Consider the following 22,050-nt stretch of genomic DNA (forward strand, 5'->3'; position numbering starts at 1 on the left):
TACTTTGGATGAAAACAAGTGCTTTAGAGCCTAAAATGGGGAGAAACAAGGACAAATCCGAGCATGTACCCGAAAGAGCCATCGAGCGGGAAGAACAGTCCGAACCCCAACACGATCGAGGAGGATCCAAGAGCAGGAAGAACAACCCGAGAGTCCAGCCGAAGAGCAACCTGAGCACATCCTCGTGCACCCTATCGAGCAGACCCTCGGGCAGGACTGGGAAGCTAGGGTTAATGGGTTTCCATATATAAACCCCCCTCTTCTTCCTCGCAAACGAGCACGCCGCAGACTCTCAGAACAGAGAGCGAGAGCTTCTGGGAGAGATAGAGAGCGACTCAAAAACTCTTTTCACTTTTGTTAGGATTTATTTTGTTTTCTTTTGCATTTTCTCTTAGATTTCTACTCTATACTCTTCTACTCTACTTCTACTTTTAATATAATGTAATTTTCGTTTATCTATGTTCTTATGTTTTCTGCAATGAGATCTGAGTAGTGTAGTAAAGTTTCTAGGGATGGGATAGACAATTTTTTGTTCTTGATCGGTTAGGATGTCTTAGCTTTTCTATTTATGTTTTATAAATTCCCTTCTAGATTGGTGTTCTTAATGCTATCAACAGACTGAGAGGTTGAGATTAGATCTATGGTGTTTTACCATCGAGAGGTGTAGATGAAATGCTTGAATCAATCAATGCTAGAGATTTACTCACTTAGCCTAAGAGATTAGATGAGTAAGGGGTTTATTGACAATAATGAATCGGTTTGTACTTCCTGCTTGGTCATGTTTCTCCAACGAGAGTTGGGTAGGGGAGTGACCAAGGTTGATTGTTTCTATCACGAGAGTGTTTTAACAAGATTTTAGAGATTCATTGTCTAGGGAATATCTGCTTGAGGCATGTAGGACATCCGTACTGGTTAGGAACACTTAGGAGTCGAGTACCCCATCCTTAGGAGCTTTCGTATTTAGATTGTTTACATTTTAATTCATCACTCGATCCCTTACCCGAACAGATACACGATCACCTGCTTCGAGTATACCTTCGAGCTGTTCTTGTTCATCTTGTTTACTCGATCACCCCACCCAATCCTGTAATCGAATGCTTGCATTGAGTGCTTATGTCGTGTGGTTCTTGTTCTTTTGCTTTCTTTTGGTTTATTTTAGGATTGTTAGATCAACCCCAACTATTGTTTGGCTTGACTTGAATAGTTCTGATCATATCCAATCTGCTAGCATAACAACCATTTGGATTGATAACCATTTGTACTACAACTGCATAGGGAATTGATACCCTGGGTGAAAATCTTACTATCAATAGGGGATGTATCTTCCAATTGTCTGATAAGCTTTGTGTTGTTCAGGACTACATCACACAGACGCTGATTGGGGCAGGTGAACAGATGAATGGACTCTATTTCTTTCGCTGATTGGCAACGGCGGCAATGGCTCAAACATTGACAAGCAACCACTTGATGTTTGGCATTTCCTATTAGGACACCCTTCGTCGAAAGCTATGGCGATGCTGAAGTTCTCGGATTATGTCGACGCGCGATGATCATATTATTCCACGTCAAAAATTAAGGTATCAAGATAACTACTACATAGATTTAGATAATGTTATATCTTTCTCCTACTTATCTTCTTAGCTTCTCTAGTCCTTATCACATTAGTATTTAGCTCTATCTCTATCTCTACTTGTATAAATACAACTCTGCACCTACACTCCTACTCAAGTCCTTCAGGGAAAATCACCTTATGAAGTCTTATTCAACACTCCACCTGATTATACTCAACTCCGCGTCTTTGGTTGCCTTTGTTTTTCACACCGTCGCTCCCGATATAAAGATAAGTTTGGAGACCGAAGCTGGCAGTGCATTTTCGTTGGTTATCCTTACGGTAAGAAGGCTTGGCATCTCTACGACATTCACAACAATGAGTTTTTCTCTAGTAGAGATGTTATCTTCTCAGAGGATGTGTTCCCTGGTGTTGATGATCCTGACTATGTTACGCCCCCAATGAACTCTTGTGATCCAACGATCAATGATTGGTTACTTCCTGGTTCATCTTCGACAATCTCTACACCAGATACATCTTCGCCGCATATTCCTGCACCTGGTTCTCCGTCTCCATCTTCACCTCCTGCACCATCCTCTCCACCTACTCCGACTGCTTCTTCTCCGGGTCTACCTGAAATCCTTGGTAAAGGACATCATCGCAAACTGCCCTCTGTTCTGTTACGTGAATATGTGGCTCATTCTACTCTTTTAAATAATAAACTCGTCCCGCTACTCACCTCTTCTGATCTTGGTTCTTCGCTAAGGGTCTCAGGTACGACTCCTTATCCTATAGCTGACTTTGACTCTGACTCTCATTTTTCTCCATCGCATCGGTTGTTCATGGCAGCTGTCTTACTTTCGGATGAGCCAAAGTTCTACAAAGATGCCGCAAAAGTAAAGGTTTGATGTGATGCTATATCCAACGAGATCAATGCTCTCGACATAAGTCACACTTGGAATATTACGACTCTTCGTCCTGGTAAGAAAGCACTTGGCAACAAATGGATTTATAAGAACAAGTTTCGTTCGAATGGTTCTTTGGAACGTCATAAGGCTCGTTTGGTGGTTCTTGGAAACAATCAACAAGAGGGTGTCGATTTCAAAGAAACGTTTGCTCATGTTATCATGCTCAAGACGGTTCGTTTTCTTCTTCGACTTGATGCTGCAAAGAATTGGGAGGTTCATCAGATGGATGTCCACAATACTTTTCTTCATGGTGATCTCACAGAGGAAGTTTACATGAAACTCCCTCAAGGTTATCCATGTTCTGATCCAACATGTGTCGTCTCAAGAAATCTTTGTACGGCCTTCATCAATTTCCGCGTTGCTGGTTCTCTAAGCTTGCCACGGCTCTCCGCGACTTCGGTTTCTCTCAAAAATATGCGGATTACTCTCTGTTTTCCAAGGTCCGGGACTCCGTCTGCATTCACATTCTGGTATACGTTGATGATTTTGTCATTGCATGCAACAACACTAAGGCTCTCCAGGAGTTTAAGGATTATCTTCATAAGTGTTTTCATATGAAAGATCTCGGTAAACTTAAATATTTTCTTGGCATTGAGGTTGCCAGGAGTGACGCTGGTTTCTTTCTTTCACAACGCAAATATGCTATGGGTATTATTGCTGAAGCTGGTCTCCTAGGCTGCAAGCCAGCTCCAACTCTGGTCAAGCCGAATCATGGTCTTGCTCTTGCTAAAGGTCCATCTGTTGATGTTCCTCGGTACTGTCGTCTTGTCGGTCACCTTATCTATCTGGCTAACACTCGTCCTGAACTTGGTTACATTATTCAGCTGCTGGCTTCTTTTATGCATAAACCGCTACAGGCACATTGGGAAGCTGCTCTTCATGTCGTTCGTTACCTAAAAGGCTGTCCTGGTCAGGGAATTCTACTGAGTTCTAGTCCGAATCTTTGTGTCTCTGCCTTTTGTGACTCCGACTACTCTGCTTGTCCCCTCACTCGCCGTTCACTCAGTGCCTACATTGTTTTTGTTGGTGACTCTCCGATACATTGGAAAACGAAGAAACATAAAACAGTCTCTCGTTCGTCTGCTGAAGCAGAATATCGTGCAATGTTTGATACACTTTGTGAGCTTAAGTGGTTTAAGGAGATCACTGAATCTCTTTGTGTCTCATATCCTGGTCCTATGCGCTTATTTTGTGATATCCAGTCGGCCATTTACATCGCCACTAATCCGGTCTTTCACGAAAGGACAAAACACATTGAGTCTGATTGCCATCAAGTTGGTGATGCCGTTCACGACAAGCTCATCGAGCTGGAACACGTTTCCTCCAAGACTCAGCTTGCCGACATTCTGACCAAACCACTACATGGACCACAGTTTGCTGATCTGCTTTCCAAGCTGGGTATTCGCAATCTCACACTTTCAGCTTGCGGGAGAGTATCAAGATAACTACTACATAGATTTAGATAATGCTATATCTTTCTCCTACTTATCTTCTTAGCTTCTCTAGTCCTTATCACATTAGGATTTAGCTCTATCTCTATCTCTACTTGTATATATACAACTCTACATCTACATGAATACACATGCTTTCTACAAACTATTTCATAAGGAAACACACAGTTTGATATTGATCACAAGTAGTGTACGTTGATATTTTTCCAACTGCGTCAATGTAAACACGAGACTTGTTATAAAATACAAATGTGATTAATCCATCACAAAACATATGTCATGACACTTGTTTATGTAATATTACACAACACACCACTTGTCTTTTGTAGTTCACCACTTGTCATTACCAAGTGTATAAGTGTGTGACTCATGTTTTTTGGAGTTCACTATAAATAAAATGTTGTAAGAAGAATGATATATATAAGTTGTATAAGTTGTCTTTGATCAAAGAAAGTGTCTCTCACTCTTGTGCTTCTCCTCCTTCTTTTTCTTTATTATTCTCTGTTCTCTTTCCATTTTATTTTCATAGTATTATAAACACATATAAGTGTTTGGTAGTTATAATTTACAACAACAACACTAAAATTTGTTTGCTTTTTTATTTTTTATTTTTAATCAAACAACAAGCAAATTGTTCTTTTTTTTTTCTCTGCCACATGTTATTAATTTTTTTTTAAACCATTAAGAGTTTTTCATTTCATTCTTTCTAGCGGAATATAAGATGTCACTGTTTTTATTTTTTATACAAATAACGTTTGGGAAAGAATTAAGGAGAAAGACTATTTTGTTATAAAGGCGAAATAAACTTCTCTTTTTAAACTTAAACGTGAAAGGAATTCTTACATGTAACACCATCTCCTTTTGATTTATATTTATACAAAACCCATCCTGTACTATATCCATTGTTCAAGAAGTTATGAATACTTTTCGCGTAACTCTTCTTCTTTTTTCTTTCTATTATCCATAGATGACACACAAATGTTCAACAAAGTAAGTAATTAATAAGGGCAGGTTCAAAATTTATCAATTAAATATAATAAACAAATCGGTAATTTTGAATACTGAACTCAAAGGAAAAAACAAAAAATCAATATGAATAATAAATATCAATGCAATTAATATAAATAGAACAACGTTACAATATTGCAAAACATATCGATCTGCTATTTTATAGATAATATAAAAAGAAAAGTAACAAATAACCGCTGAACATAGTAAAATAAGAATACTAGTTCCGCAGTAGATTCATCATCGTTATGACGACAACATGGACATATTTTTTTCTGCAACCAATCGCCATACAAGTACGAAGCAATAATCACGATGCAAATGCCCGTACCGATGCCGATGTATTCTGTTGCTACAACCCAGTTCATCTTTCTTTACCACACCACCAATCTCCAATCTTTGTTTTCTTCTTTCAAAAATTGTGTCACATATAGTACTTATATATATAATATATGCATGTGTGATATTAGTTTTACATTTTTGCAAACACATTAGCTTTACATTTTTGCAAACACATCGGTAACATTTGCTAAGTTTACATTTTGTCAAAAAAAAAAAAAAAGTTTACATTTTGTCACTAAGGAGCATAAACTAGGGAATATTCAAAATTTTACATTTTTGCAAAACACATCGGTAACATTTGGTAATTTTACATTTTTTCACGAAGGAACATAAACTAGAGAATATTCAAAATTTTACATTTTTGAAAACACATCAGCAACATTTAGTAAGTTTACATCTTTTCAGCAACATATACGAACTAGGAAAAATCGTAAATGTTTACATTTATGCATATGATTTTTTTTATAATTGTTTGTACACGTCGTAGGATTCTTTCTAAACTACTCCAAATACTGAAATTGTGATATTTACTAGTAGTAAAATTATCCTTTTTTAGATATGTATTTCATTATTTGTATGTGATCATATTTATAATAGTGTTAATGCATCTGTATAATCAAATATGGACCGGTCGATGGTTGCTTGTTTCATATGATCATATCATATTGGTGGTGTACATAAAAAGAAGGTATCATTGGTATCTAGGAATAAATCTTGAGACTATCACTAATCAAATATACTATACGTGGATGAGATATATTCTTTTATATAGCACTAAAATTTATTTTTTCCCTCAAGGGATGAATTTTTTTTATTTATGGAATTATTTGAATTCAAAGTTAAAGAACGAGGAAGCATCCAAGGAGCGATACATTGATAAGCAAACAATGTACGGACTTCTTTGCCTAATTTACATGTCTTTACTAGTTTAAAACGTACACTAATAGTAATGGGTGTTATGATACAGTAACCAAAACAGTATAGCTAAATAAAGAGTGTATTTGTGACATATAATTCTAAAAAGGGTTTGTTTTAGTATACTGTATGACTAACGTCTCGAATTTAGTACTACAGTTGTAAACATTTTATTCTCCTAAAGGAGGGAGGATAAATATAGTGAATAATATTACTATTACTATTAGTATTTAGGAGATGACAAATGTTTTATCACAGATATGACTGTTATATGAGTCTATTATACTGAGAAAACAACCAAATCTATAAACTTAAACATATTGGTGATTATTCAGGAAGCTGTCAAAAATGTTTTTGGTTAAAAGCAGTTGGACGATGGCTTTGATTAGTGGTTGTAAAATGGATTGAAAATAATACCAATTAAATTATAAGTAGTTGTTTAAATAAAATAACAACTTTTAACATAGAAAAAAAATAAGAAACGGAAAGGTTATGGACCACTAATTTGTTATATCAGAGAGCATATTCATTTGTTCGATATAATCCACTTGTCTAATTTATGACCGAAGAAATGGTCAGTCTCCACTCCAACCGTTTGTATCCTTAAGTTTACCGATAAAATAACAGAAAACATCCATATCAAAACATAGTGCATGTTTAATTTAATGCAAAACAAGTTTCAAAAATATATGTATATATATATATAGTGCATGCACTTACAACAGATTCGGTGAATTCTCTCATACATTGGCAGTCTTATTCAATCAAAAATTTATCTATATCATGTATAACAAATAAATCGGTGAGATGATAATAAATAGAACTCGAAGAACAGAAAAACCAAAGTCAAAGGAAACGACAGCTTCCAAGTAGTTTAACTATTTGAAAAAGAAACTGAGACCAAACTCCAACCTTTCCTCTCACACATTTTTGGATAAGCTTGGGCATTATCTATATTCCTCCTAGTTCTTCTCTTCTCTCCATGTGTCATTCCTTTGTTTACCTTTTTTTCAATTCATACCTCGGCACCGTCTGAATGCTTATCCACAATAAAATAAAATAGTCTCCTTTTTGAAAGCAAGAGTAAAGAAACAGAGGAAGCTGCTCAAAAATATATTTTCATTCTTGCTTCTTCTCAAATTACATAATGTGTCTATTTATAATAGAACACATGATAACCTAATGATTGTAACAATAAAGTTGATCTCTGACAAGTGTCATTATCAAAAGCACGAGATTGGTGACACAAGAGCAGCATATCGATTATGCATTTGGATTATAGTGTGAGGTGTTTGTAGGGTCTTGACCGTACGAAACAAAGGACAGAGAGCATAAAACTTTTCTCCTTTGTTACCGTTAGTAACCAAAGTAAGTTGGCAAATTGCAGTAAAAGGCCCATCTTGATTTGTTTTTGGACCGGACAGGATGTGTTACTCCTTACACATTATAGCGCAGAAGAATATTTCTGATTACAATGGATTGGATACTTGTCGTTGTTGATAGTGAGTAGTATGTATTTTGAATGTGTTATGAAATTATATTATGAATTAAAACTGGAGTAAATTATAGTTATATGCAGTCTATCTAATACACGTATATAAATAGTATAACATTTAGTCCAGTAAAAAAGTTAGTTGCACTAAATAGTCAAATTGATGATATCGAATCAGTTGATAGTTTGGCGAGCGTAAAAAACATAATTATTTTTGAAATTTTTATATGTATAATTAATTAATTGATTAACTACAATTAGTATTATTTATAATTTTGCTTTATTTTGCCATAACTCAATTTTTTTTGGATTCCAATCTTCTTTTTGGTTGGGTAAAAATTGTTGTTTTGTAATATATATTTCTAACTACATTTATTATATTTATTACAAAAAATAATTTCCAAAAAGGTTAGTTGTGATTATTTGTTTCATTAACAAACAATAAGGTATATTCTTCAAAACAGATAAAAGGTCTAATTAGAAGATCAGACCCAAATACTGATGTAACAAAAGAAAAAAAAAAAAAGATAAAGAACAAAAACAAAACTCTTTGTCGTTGTTTTTCTTCCTCAAACCCCAACTACTGGAATCAACAAAAACGTTTTCCAAAGGGTAGCTAGTAACTATTAATAGCGTGACGTTAATATAGCTCTAACATTGATGTGCTATATAAATCACTAATGTTAGGGTATAGATACACACAAAAGATACACCGCTTGGAAATGTGCCAAACAAATGCATCTTATTCAATCTTATAAAGAAATAATTTTCTTACAAGACTTGAAACTAAACTCCTTCTCCTATCTATATAACACAACACCCTGTATAAATCTAAGAGAAATAAACACCCTCACCTTCTAAGCATTTTTGTGATTGCTAGAAGGTTACAAATCTCACAACTTTATCTGCACGAGTGCTATCTCTTTTTGTGGCTAGTCCTAGTCTATTTATACTTGCATCAAAGATCTCTAACCAAATCTTTATGCATCCTAACAAAAAGAAAATATTCTTGATCCCCAAGAATATTACTTCTTCATCTCCTTTGTAAAATATTCTCTCAATCTTCTACATATCTTCGAGTATGCCAAGCTTGCTCATCCTTCCATATCGTGCGACTCGTCACCTCGTCCAACAAGCTTCCGCCACATCATCGTCTCATGCCACGTCAACAAATCAAACCTCTGATACTTTTCACAACGTTCTGCCTTATCCAGAGTTGTGATCCGGAATATGCACTTTCACCTAAATCAGTGACGATAAAAGTATACTATATTACAAAGGCATCGGCATATTACACTACAGTTTGCTATACAGTTACTCTCCCAAACAATTCAGTACTATTGTCTTAATTTTGTTCATAAACGATCTCTTAAAATAGTCAATGATGATGAGTCGTGCGTCTCTCTTGTAAAAATTGTTGACACTATTGCCATCTCAATAACCGAGAGCTTCATACGTGTTATCTCAATAACTTACGTGGACATATAGACATATGTAGATGAATAATGTTAAAACACCCCAACCCGAAATCTAAACCCTCGACCATCAGCCGAGTGGTGATAAGGTCTTACCAGAGTATAAAAATTTGGGCGACGATTCAACTTCCCTCTAAAATATACTTATTCGCGCATAAACTGGAGCTTATCATGATTTAACCCATTTAAACACCTATCCACAATGATAAGAACACATCTTACCTTGTTGCGTACCTTATAATTTTGTAGCCTCTGGATCGCATGTATCATCTAACCGTACCGCGGTCCATTTGATCTAGCCACTCTCCTGTCCCGAACGCATCCATGCAAGTTCCTCATAAAGAACCACCCTTTATTGTTCCTTAGTCACACAGCCGCGGAAAGACTGCTCCGCCAATCCATTGTGTCAAGTGTTGTTGTACTCCAAGACCTTGTCGTCCATCCTCGATCAGTATCCGTACCACCCATCGTGCATGATACTGTGTTAATCCTGTACCGTCCATCGTGGACTGACGTACCACCTATCACCGTACGTACCATCTTCGTTCCACGTACGCACCATCCTCATACCACTGTCGCTATCGCTAGCGTACCTCATCGTACCACTTACCGTAACTGTAGTGATCCGTATCAAGAAGTGCGGACGGACAGAGAAACGTGTCTGAAGGACGTGGAGAAAATAAAATTACAAGGAATGACTCACGTGACTTGTGAAAAAATTACCAAGTCGAGCAACGGTCAAGAACCAAAGAACAGACGTGAGTCGTCAAGTTATCCGGAAAATTGGACGATGGATGGTCAAGGACGATGGTGAAAAGTCTAAAAGAGGGCTAAAGAGGAAGATGGTCGTGGAAAATGGTGAGAAAGATGTAAAATGGACCATAGGAACGGAATGGCCGCGTACCAGCCAAATGGTCGATGTACCCAGGGACCATGGGCGGATCGTACGTGAGGTACGAGAGAACCGGAGATGGACGAGAAAATCAAAGAGATACGAATAGAATCGGTGACTCAAAACGCTTTGATTTTTTTTCTTTTGGTTCAACAACAACTTTCATTCACCAATCAAGTTACACTCTGTTTTTCCAACAATACAAGCTGCTTAACACATAATGGCATTATCGAATATAACTAGGATCATAGTTCCCTAAAGAAAGAGATTCCTTCGCTATTCGATCTGCCACATTATTGCACACTCTTGGCATATACACCATCTGGAACGCTTGGAAGGAAGGGAGCAAACTCTTTATGTCCTGGAGTAATGGAGCAGATATTGGCCAAATCTCCTCACTATTTAGTAGATTAACCATTCCCAAAGAATCTGATTCAAAAATGACTCTCCCATAGTTCAGACGGAGCATTGAACTTATTGCGGCCCTCATTGCTTCCAGCTCCACTTCCATCACTGATATAGCACAACGAATTGCCTGAGCGCCCACCCAAAGGCCATCACCATACTCATTCCGTAACACCCAACCCGTACCGCTTATGGTTCCCGCTCTACTCCATGTTCCATCAGTATTACATTTGACCCAATCCTTTGGAGGAGGTTCCCATTTTGCGTCTTCAGTCCGTCTCGGCAGAGGATGTTCATTGGTTGAGTGCTCTGATTCATTCCTCTGATTCCATTCATCAGCATCCTCCAATGCCTTTTCCACTGTATCATGGGCATTAAAATCCTTTCCATTAAAGACATAGTCATTCCTGCAGTTCATTAATCTCCATAATATCCAAGGAACTACTCTATCCAAGTCCTCCCGATGTGGATAGAGAGAGGCGACATTCAGGACATGATACATGTTTGCATATATAGAATCAGTCCAACTTCCTCCTGGAGGTGCCGGGAATGGAGATAGAGCCCAAATCTGGCTGGCAGAAGTACATTTAATTAAGAGATGATTTATCATTTCTTCTCCATGGGGACATTTCGAACAATAATCATCTTTAGAGAGGTGACGATGAGATAGATTTTTTGTCATCGAGATACAATTGGACAGACATCGCCAAAGATAGTGCTGGATCTTGCTTTTGCTTTCCACACTAGTCAAAAAATAGGATTTAGGCTTGGTTGAGTCACTTCTTGAGGACCTTTTCGGGTATTGATGATTTGGGTTTGTACCCAATAGCCTGACTTTACTGAGTAGTGTCCTATCCTAGCATAATCCCACGCAAAGCCATCCCGTTTATTACTACCACCATGTCTTATATCCTCAATCAGATTTCTATCTTCCAGAGAAAAGAAAGTTTCCAAAAGATCATGTCTCCAATCCCTTCTAGTCTCCTCCATAAGGTCTTTGACCTTCAGTAAGGATGAGGCAACAGTGCGCAAATCTGGAAGGATAATATTATCTGATTGAGACTCCTAGCAGGTTTAGAATGGAGCCAATGATGCTGCCAGAGATCTACCAAGTCACCATTACCAATGATAGCTCGTGCTCCCTGATTTATTAACTCTTGTGCTTGATAGATGTTGCGCCAAGCAAAAGAAGGTCGGGATCCAAGTTTTGCCAATAGAGGATTCGAATTGTGAAAGTACCGGCTTTTAAAGACTCTTGCCATAAGCATGTTAGGGCTAGTCAGCATCTTCCATAGTTGTTTCCCAAGTAGGGCAATATTGTAGGCTTCTACATCCTTAAACCCCAGCCCTCCTTCCTGTTTAGACTTACTGAGATGTTCCTAAGCTTTCCAATGCATGCCCTTTAAATCATGTTTATTTCTCCACCAGAAGTCAGCCATAACCGAAACTAACTGTTGACTTACTTTCTTTGGGAGTTTAAAACACGACATAGTGTGAGTAGGCAAGGCCATTGCAATCGCCTTCAAGAGAATCTCCTTACCACCAAACGAAAGAAAGTTTGTTTGCTAGCCTGAGACCTATTGTTGGAGGTTGTCTTTAAGATATCCAAGTATGGTAACCTTATAACCTCCAAAAGCCTCTGGTAAGCCCAGATAAAAACCTTCACCCCCTTCCGAATTAATACCAATTAGAGTTTTAATAGTCTCTTTTCGCTCTTGTGGAATTTGTTTTCCAAAATAAATACTCGATTTCTGGTAATTAATTCGTTGTCCTGATGCTATACTATATTCATCCAAGATACTGAGCAGCTGATGAAGCTCTTCATCCTCTCCTTAGAGAAGAAGATACTAGGCCTGCGATTCCGAACCGAACCGATCGAAATAGAAATAATTTAGGCTCGGTTTTACATTCGGTTCGGTTCAGAGGTAGTTAACCGACGGTTAACCGATTATTAAACCTAAGTATATAAGCTAAAACATTCTTAATTAACAACTAAACCTAATCTCTTCGTTCTCTCTCAAGCGGCTGAGCGACGCAAGCTGTTCGAAGTTTGAAGCATCAACCCATCTGTGTTTTCCGATCTAAGCTGTTTAGATCTTCTCTTCTCTGCTAGAGTGCTAGTCTTCATCATCGTTCTTCACTGTAAGTTTTTTTTGTCTCGAAGCTTTATCTCATAATTTGTACATGTTCTGTAACTGATGCTTATTAAACTTGTAGATAAGTGTCTAATTCAAGTTGTATTGCCAATTGTAGATGGATTCAGAATCGTTTCAAGACAACAATGATTATTTGGGTGAAGAGATTGAAGGAGACGATGGTCCACCAGTCTCGTCAGTTGGAGGGAAACGATCAAGAGCAAGTTCTACTTTGCCAGCCAAAGCAAGAAAAAAGCCAGCTCAAAGGTCAGTCGTGTGGCAACATTTTGTCCAGAGGGATTCGGATGTTCCACTCAGCAATTGTCTCTATTGTGGCCAAGAGATAGGGTGTGATACTGTAAGAAATGGAACAAGTGCCATGAAGGGTCACCTTAGTAGGTGCAAGTTGTTTAAGAAGCATGAGGAGAGTGGTAATCAGAAAGTGTTGGGTAGTGATAGTAGTGGAGTTATGACAGCAGTGAAGTATGATAAAGGTCTGTTTAGGAGATCTGTGAATGAGATGATAGTGCTTAATGAGCTACCTTTTGCATTTTTGGAATCAGAAGGTTTTAGGAGATTCTGCAGCAACAATCTCCCCATGTACACAGTTCATTGCAGGAAGACAGCCACTTCTGATACTTATGGGATGTTTTTGAGTGAGAAAGCTGCTTTGAAAGAGTTGTTTGGTCACCAAAAGCAGAGAGTGTCGATGATAACCGACATATGGGTCGCTCCAACCACTTCTTGTAGTTACATGGTGGTCACAGATCATTGGATTGATCGAGATTGGAAATTGCAGAAGAGGATCATTAGCTTCAAGCCTGTCACCGATCACAAAGGAGATACCATTTCATCACACTTGATTGGATGTCTCGAAGAATGGGGAATTGAGAAAGTTTTCACGGTTACAGTTGATAATGCAAAAGCGAATGATAAAGCTTTAGGGTTGTTCACAGATGCTTTGGTGATGAGAGGACCTGATGCATTAGTTGGACATGGGGATTATCTTCACATGAGGTGTTGTGCTCACATTTTAAATTTGATTTTCAGAGATGGATTAGCTAAAGCAAATCCGAGTATCATGGCAATCCGCAATGCAATCAAGTATTGCAGGTATTCAGGTGATAGATTCAAATATTTTCTGTTGAGGGTTGAGACTGGAAATTGCAGTAGAGGAAGCTTGTGTCTTGATGTTGCCACTAGGTGGAACTCCACCTATCTTATGCTCACATCCGCAATCAAGTTCAAAGTTTCGTTTGAGAAGATGTTGTTGGAAGATAAGTTGTACAATGAGTATTTCATAGAGAAAGAAGATAATGGCAAGGATGAAGTTGAAGGGGAGAAACGTATTGGTCCTCCAAATTTTTCTAATTGGGATGAAGTGCAAAGGTTAGTTAAATTCTTGAGAATCTTTTTCAATTGCACATAGCTTTTTCTGCAACAAAATCAGTGACATCTTCTATTGCCTAAAATGAGATCGTCATTATCGAGAGAAACTTGATCAATCTAAGCTGCAACTCTGATTCACTCTTAAAGACCAAAGCAAAGGTCCAAGTTTGAGAAGTATTGGGATGGTCTTGTCAACATGAATCCACTAGTGATCATTGCTTCGGTCTTTGATCCGAGGAACAAGATGCAATTTGCTAGTATTTGCTTCGGCAAGATTTATGGGAAAGATAGTGTCGAAGCTACTCATCTCAGATCATCAATTAAGAGTGTGATGAAGAAGCTATATGAGGAGTATGCGTCGAATCTTAGCTCAACCCCTTCTCAAGGTGAGAGTAGTACTGCTGCCAGAAGTGATCATGGAGAATCAGTAGATACAAGTGCAATGTTTGATTTGTCCGATGATGATTGTTATGAAAGGATGGATTCATTGTACTCTGACATGATTTTGGATGCCGCATATGAAGAATCTAGTAGTGAGCTTGACATGTACTTGCTGGAGAAACCTGTGCCAAGAACCCAATATCATTTGGGATTGGATTACAATGTTTTATCATGGTGGAGGAAGAACAGTTCTAAATTCCCAATCTTGGCAGAGTTGGCAAGAGATGTGCTTGCCATTCAAGTGTCATCGGTGGCATCCGAGTCTGCATTCAGCACAAGCGGTCGTATTTTGGACCCTTATCGAAGTTGCTTGTCACCACACATGGTAGAATCCTTAATTTGCACTCAAAATGGCTGAGAAATACCATTCATGAGGACAAACTAGCAAATTTGGTTCAAATGTTTGAAGAAATGGAGTTCCACGAGTCATTAGGTAATTCATTTATCTAATCTGTTTATTTTTCTTTTGACTTATTCCTAATTGCATTCTTTTTTTTGTTATGCAGCTTCACAGGTTCATGGACAGCCATCTGTGGATTCTTAAGTTGGAAATTAGGAGAAACAGGGCATAAAGGCTTGTCTCTTATTCTCTAAATCTTTTGAACAAAAACCTTTCTATCTAACTATTCTTTTGCCTCAACAATGACAGCATACCAAATGCATCTCTTAAAAACTTTAGTGAACATTGGTATCTTGTCATTTGTCATATGTTTTTTGAACAAATTCTGATCAAGGGATATGTACTCATGTTTTTTGGAACTTAATGTCTTTGTTTCTATGATGTTAAACTTTTGATGTAAGTGTATTTTAGAACTTAATATTTGTTGTTTTGGTTGATTATTTTTGTTTGCAATAACCAAACTAACTGAAGTGTAATAACCAAAGAAACCGTTAACGAACCGAACCGAACCGGCGAGTAAATCGGTTCTATTTGGAATAGTTTTCAAATTTCAGAAAAAACCGAAAACCGATTACCCCGACCCGAAAAAACCGAACTAACCGAATTCGCAGGTCTAGAAGATACTGTCATCAGCAAACAAGAGATGTGAGACCGGAGGTGCACCTCTCAGCAAAACGCTTTGATTTTATTTCCCAGATGCATATACTAAGCAAAATAATTGTTTTTTAAGTGGCGTTCTTTTGGCAATTGCTTGCCGGTAATGAACAAAAGAAGAAGAGTAAAAATTTTAGTCACTCATTTGTTATTTCTCTGCATCTCCCAAAAAAAGAATAGTCTGGTGGCAAACTTTTAAACAAAAGAAGAGGAGTAAATTTTAAGTCATTAATGGTTGCATAGTTCGAACATTTGTGTAAGATGAGCAAGAATCTGATTCATAACACAACTGAGAAAACATAAGATCTGTGCCTATTGCTAGTACTAGAATCTATCGTCTCAGATACACGATTTCTCTTGGAGAATACTTGTCTTGAGATTTTTCTGTTCTGCATTCATGTTTTCCCGCCCCTTTAATGGTTGTTTTCATGTTCGCCCTCCAAATCTTTCAAGTATCCCATGAACAAAAGAAACCCGAAAAGGAAGAATCCACCTGAAGAGCTCCCTCCACCACCTCCGCCACCACCACCACCACCATCATCCCGAGGCGGGAACCCGTTTCCACCGTCATCAAGTTTTGGAGATTTCTCTTTTCCTGATATTTACGCAAATGCTAAAAAGTTAAGTTCTGAAGGTACCAACTAGAACAGACCAGTCCATCTTGGTTTTAGGAACTAGAATAAGAACCATAGCAAGCCACAATATGAATTCTAAAACACAGTTCAATATTTGCTAGAATCGTGACAGATCATATGGTTTAAAGCCATTCTTGTTTGCTTGAAACACAAAATAGTTTCCTCAACATGAAAACGCACATCAATACAGTTAACAAGGAGAAGGATGCAATGATTTACCATGAGTAGGAGCTTGTGTGATCGTTGGTGATTGCCGTGTAACTGTCTGTGTTTGCCCTTGACTGCATTTTGAATTCTGCAGCAAAATCAATCAGAATACGTAAACAGCTGGCTATTAAGAGACACCTAGTAAGATAATACCGGACAAATAAACTATTGACCACAAGAGCAAAAGGATCTTCTTCATCAAATAAGCAAAATGGTGTATGATGATGACATGCAAATCAATAAGTTATCCCAACAGCCAAAGACTACAAACACAGGAACTTAAGATAGAAACAGTAAATGCAAAGAGATGGAACTAACTCGCAAGTAACAAAACAGAGAGAACAGAACATACCAGCGCAGAGTTACATATAAAGACAGATCTTTTATTCTTGGAGACGACAACAGGTTGCACTGCACGCGTTCCAACTGCCTGGACAGAAGGAAATTTTCTCTGGCTCCACGGTTGGCGTTGCATAGAAACTGTCGTAGGATAACGCCTATGAAAGTTTCCTGTGTCACAGAGGACGAGTATAACAAGAGCTTTAGACTTCATTCAAAATTAGAAGAACAGACTAAGAAAGGATCAATGATACGACACTAGGTGAGGATTCAATTCTCAGACATCAATAATATTAACTCTCGTTTCTTCAATTTTATCAATGAGAATTCCAAAACTCAACCTCATCAGTGCCCACCAATTATAAACTAAGTGCTAGTAAAAGCAAACATGAACCCCAATTTATCTGTTGAAATTAGACATAGACATAGACATAGATAGACATATACCATTACTGGAAAAATGATTCAGGCGAGGAGGAGGGAGGAACACAAGCGGTTGTGTACCAACACACAACGAGGGATTCATCACAACCATATCTGCAGAAGAAAGAAGCAAATCCAAAGATTAAACCTTTTAACCATTCATCACACCACTCGAGAAATTAAACACTCGAAATCAAGGCTTTAAACAACAATCATATGTATATATATATGCAATTCACCAGCTTTAAAATTCGATAAAGGAGAAAAACCCTAAAATAATTTGCTTCAAAGTCCGTAGATTTTTATTTCTGTAAAGAAGAAGCAGAGAAAACTAGATGCAAAAAATCTGGGGATTTGGTGTCTCCTCGAAGTTTCTCGATCATAGAAAAATAAAACCCAAATCTGGATTCGTGAATCGCACCTGAAGAATTAAACGCAAGAAGACGGAAAAAAAAAAAAAGACTTTCCTAGGGTTTATCCGACAAAATCAATTACAAACGTTGGCTTCTAAAGCAAGATTTGTAAATTGCCCAGAAACAATTCACTACGCGGTCGCTAAAATATCTATTTATTTCTCTTTTTGTAAAGTCGGTTTTATTTTTTTTACAGTAATAAGCTTTTTATTTATTTATATTTATTTATTTATTTGGTATTATTTTTAAAAAAGAACTTGATCGGAAAAATTAAAAAAAAAAACCCTAATTTTGAGCAATTGAAACCAAACCGTGAAATCAAGAGCTGTGAGTGGGGAAAAAAATGCTTGGTGGATTATACGGAGACCTTCCACCACCGTCCGATGATGAGAAACCCAGCGGCAACTCCTCCTCCGTCTGGTCAAGCAATACCAAAATGGCTCCGCCTACGCTTCGCAAACCACCGGCTTTTGCTCCGACGCAAACGATTCTAAGACCTTCAAACAAACCCAAACCTATCGTCTCGTCGTCACCCTACAAGCCTCCTCCTCCTTCTTCTTCTTCTTCTTCGTTGATTACTCCGGCGATCGAGTCAGCACCTTCGCAGCCAGCGTTGATCTGTGTGACTTCATCTGTAATTGAAGAGTACGATCCAGCGAGACCTAACGATTACGAGGAGTATAAAAGGGAGACGAAGAGGAAAGCTATGGAAGCTGAGATGAAGCGTGAGCTGGATAAGAGAAGGCAAGAGGAAGAGGAGAGAGACAAGAGGGAAAGGGAAGAGAGGGAGAAGGAGAGAGAGAGAGATAACAGTGATCCGTCTCGGTTGAATATCTCAGGTGAGGAAGCGTGGAAGAGACGCGCAGCTATGAGCGGTGGTGGGAAGCGGAGATCTTCGTCTCCTCCGCCTGGGAATGTTGACGGGTTTAGTATTGGGAAATCGGAGACGAGTGGGTTAGGAGTTGGAGCAGGTGGGCAGATGACAGCTGCTCAGAGGATGATGGCGAAGATGGGATGGAAACAAGGACAAGGGCTTGGGAAATCAGAGCAAGGTATCACTACGCCGTTGATGGCTAAGAAGACTGATCGTAGAGCTGGTGTGATTGTGATTGCTAGTGAGCACAAGTCTGTGGAGAAGAAGGTTAAGAGTGTTAATATCAATGGTGAACCAACCAGGGTTCTGCTTCTTAGAAACATGGTATGCGTTTCATCAATACACCCTCTTAAACGTATGCATTCTTTGACTTCAGATTTTGATGGGACGCCACAGTGATTCAATATTCAAATCATTGTTGTTCTAGTGTGTTACAATGAGTTAGAACGGTCTGCTAGGATAATGAGAAGATTTTATCTGGTTTTTAGTTTAGAAATAGTTACAATTCAAACTTGTTCTTGTATTAGGACACGCTTTGCTACAATAGTTTAGAACGGTCTGCTAGAATGATATGGCTTTTTTCCAGGATTTGATGTGGTCTTAGTTTATAAGTAGTTAGATCAAATTGCTGGCAGCATGTTAGATTGACAAACCCAAACCTTCACTTGATTTTTCGGGGATTGAATGTGAGATGTAATACTGTTGAAGATGTTTGTGTTGAAAACGGGATTTAGTAAGGCTGCCACGGGAGAGCAGGAGCTTTTGTGGTACTTTGATTCTTTCAAGCTTGTATCTTGAAAGAAATAGCTTTGGCAATTTTACAATGAAAATTAATTGTCGTTGGAGCTAGTAGCTCATAGTTTTAGTTATGTTAATGTTAGCTTAGTGAATTGCAGGTTGTTATGGAATTTAGATTGTTTATTCTTTGAAAGCAACGTACGAAAGTTACAGTATCTTCCCCTCAAATAGAATTTGGGACCATCTTTGTTTTTTGAGGCTAGCCTAATTTGAGCACTCAGGATTGGATTGCCAAATATTAGAGAGTCTTCACATAGGAATGCCTCTTCACATAGGAATGCCTCTTCACATCTATTGTCTTACCAAAGAGAATTTACTTTCATAAACATATGTATCACTCTTTCTGATTCTGATTGTTGTTCACTATAACAAGTGATTCTGATTGACCGATCACCTATTTTATCTCCACCTGAAGGTTGGGCCAGGAGAAGTAGATGATGAGCTAGAAGACGAGGTAGGAGGCGAGTGTGGCAAATACGGTACAGTCACTCGTGTTCTGATATTTGAAATTACTGAAAAGGACTTCCCTGTACACGAAGCAGTCAGAATCTTTGTTCAGTTTTCAAGACCCGAGGAAACAACTAAAGCCCTTGTGGATCTCGATGGGAGATACTTTGGAGGAAGGACCGTGCGTGCAACATTTTATGACGAGGAGAAATTCAGTAAGAACGAGTTGGCTCCAGTTCCAGGTGAAATCCCTGGCTATTAGCTGACAAAAACTCCCAAGAAACACACTGCAGCTGCATCTTCTTCTTCTTAAGAGATTCTTGATAGAGAAAAAAAAACCATAATAGATGAGGTTTTAAAAACATTTGTAAAGTACTTTAGAAACTTTTGGGATCTATCTGTTTATTGTTGATTAAAGTAGCTTCGTTAATGATCAAGAAATGTTCCTCTTCTTTTAATCATGTTTCTATTTTGCATTTTAGTTAGTCAAATCGATTATATTTCATTATTCGATTACATAGTAAACTGTTAGCGTGTAAGTGAAACTCAATGGCTGACAGACATGATGCGATAGTGCGAAGGGTCGGGGATATCCAACTTGAGCTATTATTAACTGGGCTACTAGGCCCAAAAGAGTGTTAAAATATTCATGAGAACAGTCTCAGAAGAGTGCTAGCAGATAATTGAAGGGTACAAAATCCGAAGTGTGATTTTATATTGATTATCTATTTAATAATAATATTTTAATTTAGTATTTACAAAATGAAAATGTTAAAGTAATACGTTACACTCTATTGTCAATTTACTAATAATCATCATTTGTTTTGGGCATTTTGTTTCTCAAACGCTAATTATATGAGAAGGTTATATTATTCATGTATCTTAAGTTCTTAACTCTTTGATCAAAAAAAAAAAAGTTCTTAACTCTTAAGTTGAGATTCTTAACCAATCTTAATATGTATAATGTATTTGGTCAAGATAAATTAGTAATCGCTTACAACGGTTTGAAATTGACCATTCAAGAGTCAAACAAAAATCGAAATCATTGTACGAGTTGATCTGTACGTATTACAATGTACCCGCTTAAAAAGTAGTAAAACGACAATGTATCATCAACCTTGCAGCAAACGGATTATGACCAAAAAAAAAATCAAAAGTATTGCTTGTTTTGGTGCTGCACAAAATTCAATGTCCTAAAGCCCTTCAATCATCAAACCTACATTTACATTTTCAACATCTCACATAAACTTTAATAGTATCAACGTTCAAATTTCAAATGATTTTGGACCTATAGACCATGATCTGTTGCATTTACACACTTTCAAGGTCACTATCTTAATATCTCTCAGACGACTCCCTTAATGTTAACAATAATTACTACAACAACTACCAGAAACCAAAAGAAACAACAGAGCAGTGCACTGGTGAAAAAAAAACTATTCAGGAGAACGTGAAAATGAATAAGTTTGAAATGGGGTCAAATAAACTAAAAAAATAAAAAATTAAATGAGTCAAACTGACATTTAGAGCCAATAAGATATCACTGCATTGCCCAACAGTTTCTGTTTACTGCTTTACCAAGAAGAAGAAGAAAATACTGAAATAGTATTACCCTAGTTTCAAAACTCTGGAGTAATATATTTTTTTTTTTACATATATAATATTTTCTTCAGAGTTTTTGAGTATGGTAGTAGACAAAAAATGAGAGAGAAAAGACAAAACACAAAAGACAACACAAAAGTAGGGTTCTGTTCTATACTTGTACTATATAATTGCACTTATTAAACAAGCTAATCTATTATTCCCTAATTTTCCAATTTTTTTAATAAAATGTCAATATTCACCACCGGTTTCATCGTAACGGGGCTCACAAACTATTGTTTTCGTAACGTGATATGCGTTCTGTAACATTAAATTAAAGAGAGTATACAAAATATTTTGGATTCATAACATAACATTATTCTGAACCTGAACTCATTTAAAAAAGAAAAGAAAACTCATACAGATCCTTTGAAAATTTTAAACAAAACCCAAATTAGCTCTTCTAGGCTTTCAACGAGGGTTTAAATATGCTGCTGCACCCACAGAGCGAAATTCAATAATTTCCCAATTTGGGAAAGCCAAATTATACGCAGAATGCATACATGTATATATATGTTCTAGTGTGTCATACCTAGCGGGTCCTATTAACCTAGACTAAACTATGCATGCATGTGCATTGTATTATATGTATGGATGGATCATGGATGTCATGTCATGTTGACATGTTGGTTGTTAAAGTCCCCCAATTGGTAGTATGTCAATTTCGGTTCGGCTTCGGGGATTTTAATAGGTCTGAGAGATATTAGTAAACCAGATTTTTTTTTTTTTTTTGTCAACCAGATATTAGGTCTGAGAG

General features: G+C 37.5%; 3 protein-coding genes across 5 annotated transcripts; 1 reads left to right on the top strand and 2 right to left on the bottom strand.

The window, feature by feature from the left end:
• Positions 1-10,318: 10,318 nt before the first annotated feature.
• LOC104778957 (uncharacterized) lies at positions 10,319-11,783 on the bottom strand. Its single transcript, XM_010503359.2, has 4 exons — positions 11,607-11,783; positions 11,320-11,562; positions 11,188-11,240; positions 10,319-11,069 (listed from the first exon to the last, which is right to left on the bottom strand). Exons 1-4 carry the CDS (start codon positions 11,781-11,783, stop codon positions 10,319-10,321), a joined length of 1,224 nt encoding a protein of 407 aa, XP_010501661.2.
• A 3,926-nt stretch (positions 11,784-15,709) lies between these two features.
• LOC104777074 (uncharacterized) lies at positions 15,710-17,721 on the bottom strand. Of its 3 annotated transcripts, none has more exons than XM_010501277.3 (5): positions 17,542-17,721; positions 17,145-17,234; positions 16,711-16,868; positions 16,371-16,446; positions 15,710-16,111 (listed from the first exon to the last, which is right to left on the bottom strand). In XM_010501277.3, exons 2-5 carry the CDS (start codon positions 17,230-17,232, stop codon positions 15,930-15,932), a joined length of 504 nt encoding a protein of 167 aa, XP_010499579.1. In that variant the 5' UTR covers positions 17,233-17,234; positions 17,542-17,721; the 3' UTR covers positions 15,710-15,929. The 3 variants fall into 3 exon arrangements, with proteins under 3 accessions (XP_010499579.1, XP_010499580.1, XP_010499581.1); XM_010501278.3 differs by having other exon boundaries at positions 17,360-17,710; XM_010501279.3 differs by having other exon boundaries at positions 17,588-17,695.
• Positions 17,722-17,765: 44 nt separating this feature from the next.
• LOC104777075 (DNA-damage-repair/toleration protein 111) lies at positions 17,766-20,110 on the top strand. Its single transcript, XM_010501280.3, has 2 exons — positions 17,766-18,731; positions 19,621-20,110. Exons 1-2 carry the CDS (start codon positions 17,877-17,879, stop codon positions 19,912-19,914), a joined length of 1,149 nt encoding a protein of 382 aa, XP_010499582.1. The 5' UTR covers positions 17,766-17,876; the 3' UTR covers positions 19,915-20,110.
• Positions 20,111-22,050: the final 1,940 nt, after the last annotated feature.

Source organism: Camelina sativa, chromosome 3 (assembly GCF_030686135.1).
Source record: "Camelina sativa cultivar CO46 ecotype springtype chromosome 3, ASM3068613v1".
NCBI classification, from domain to species: domain Eukaryota; kingdom Viridiplantae; phylum Streptophyta; class Magnoliopsida; order Brassicales; family Brassicaceae; genus Camelina; species Camelina sativa.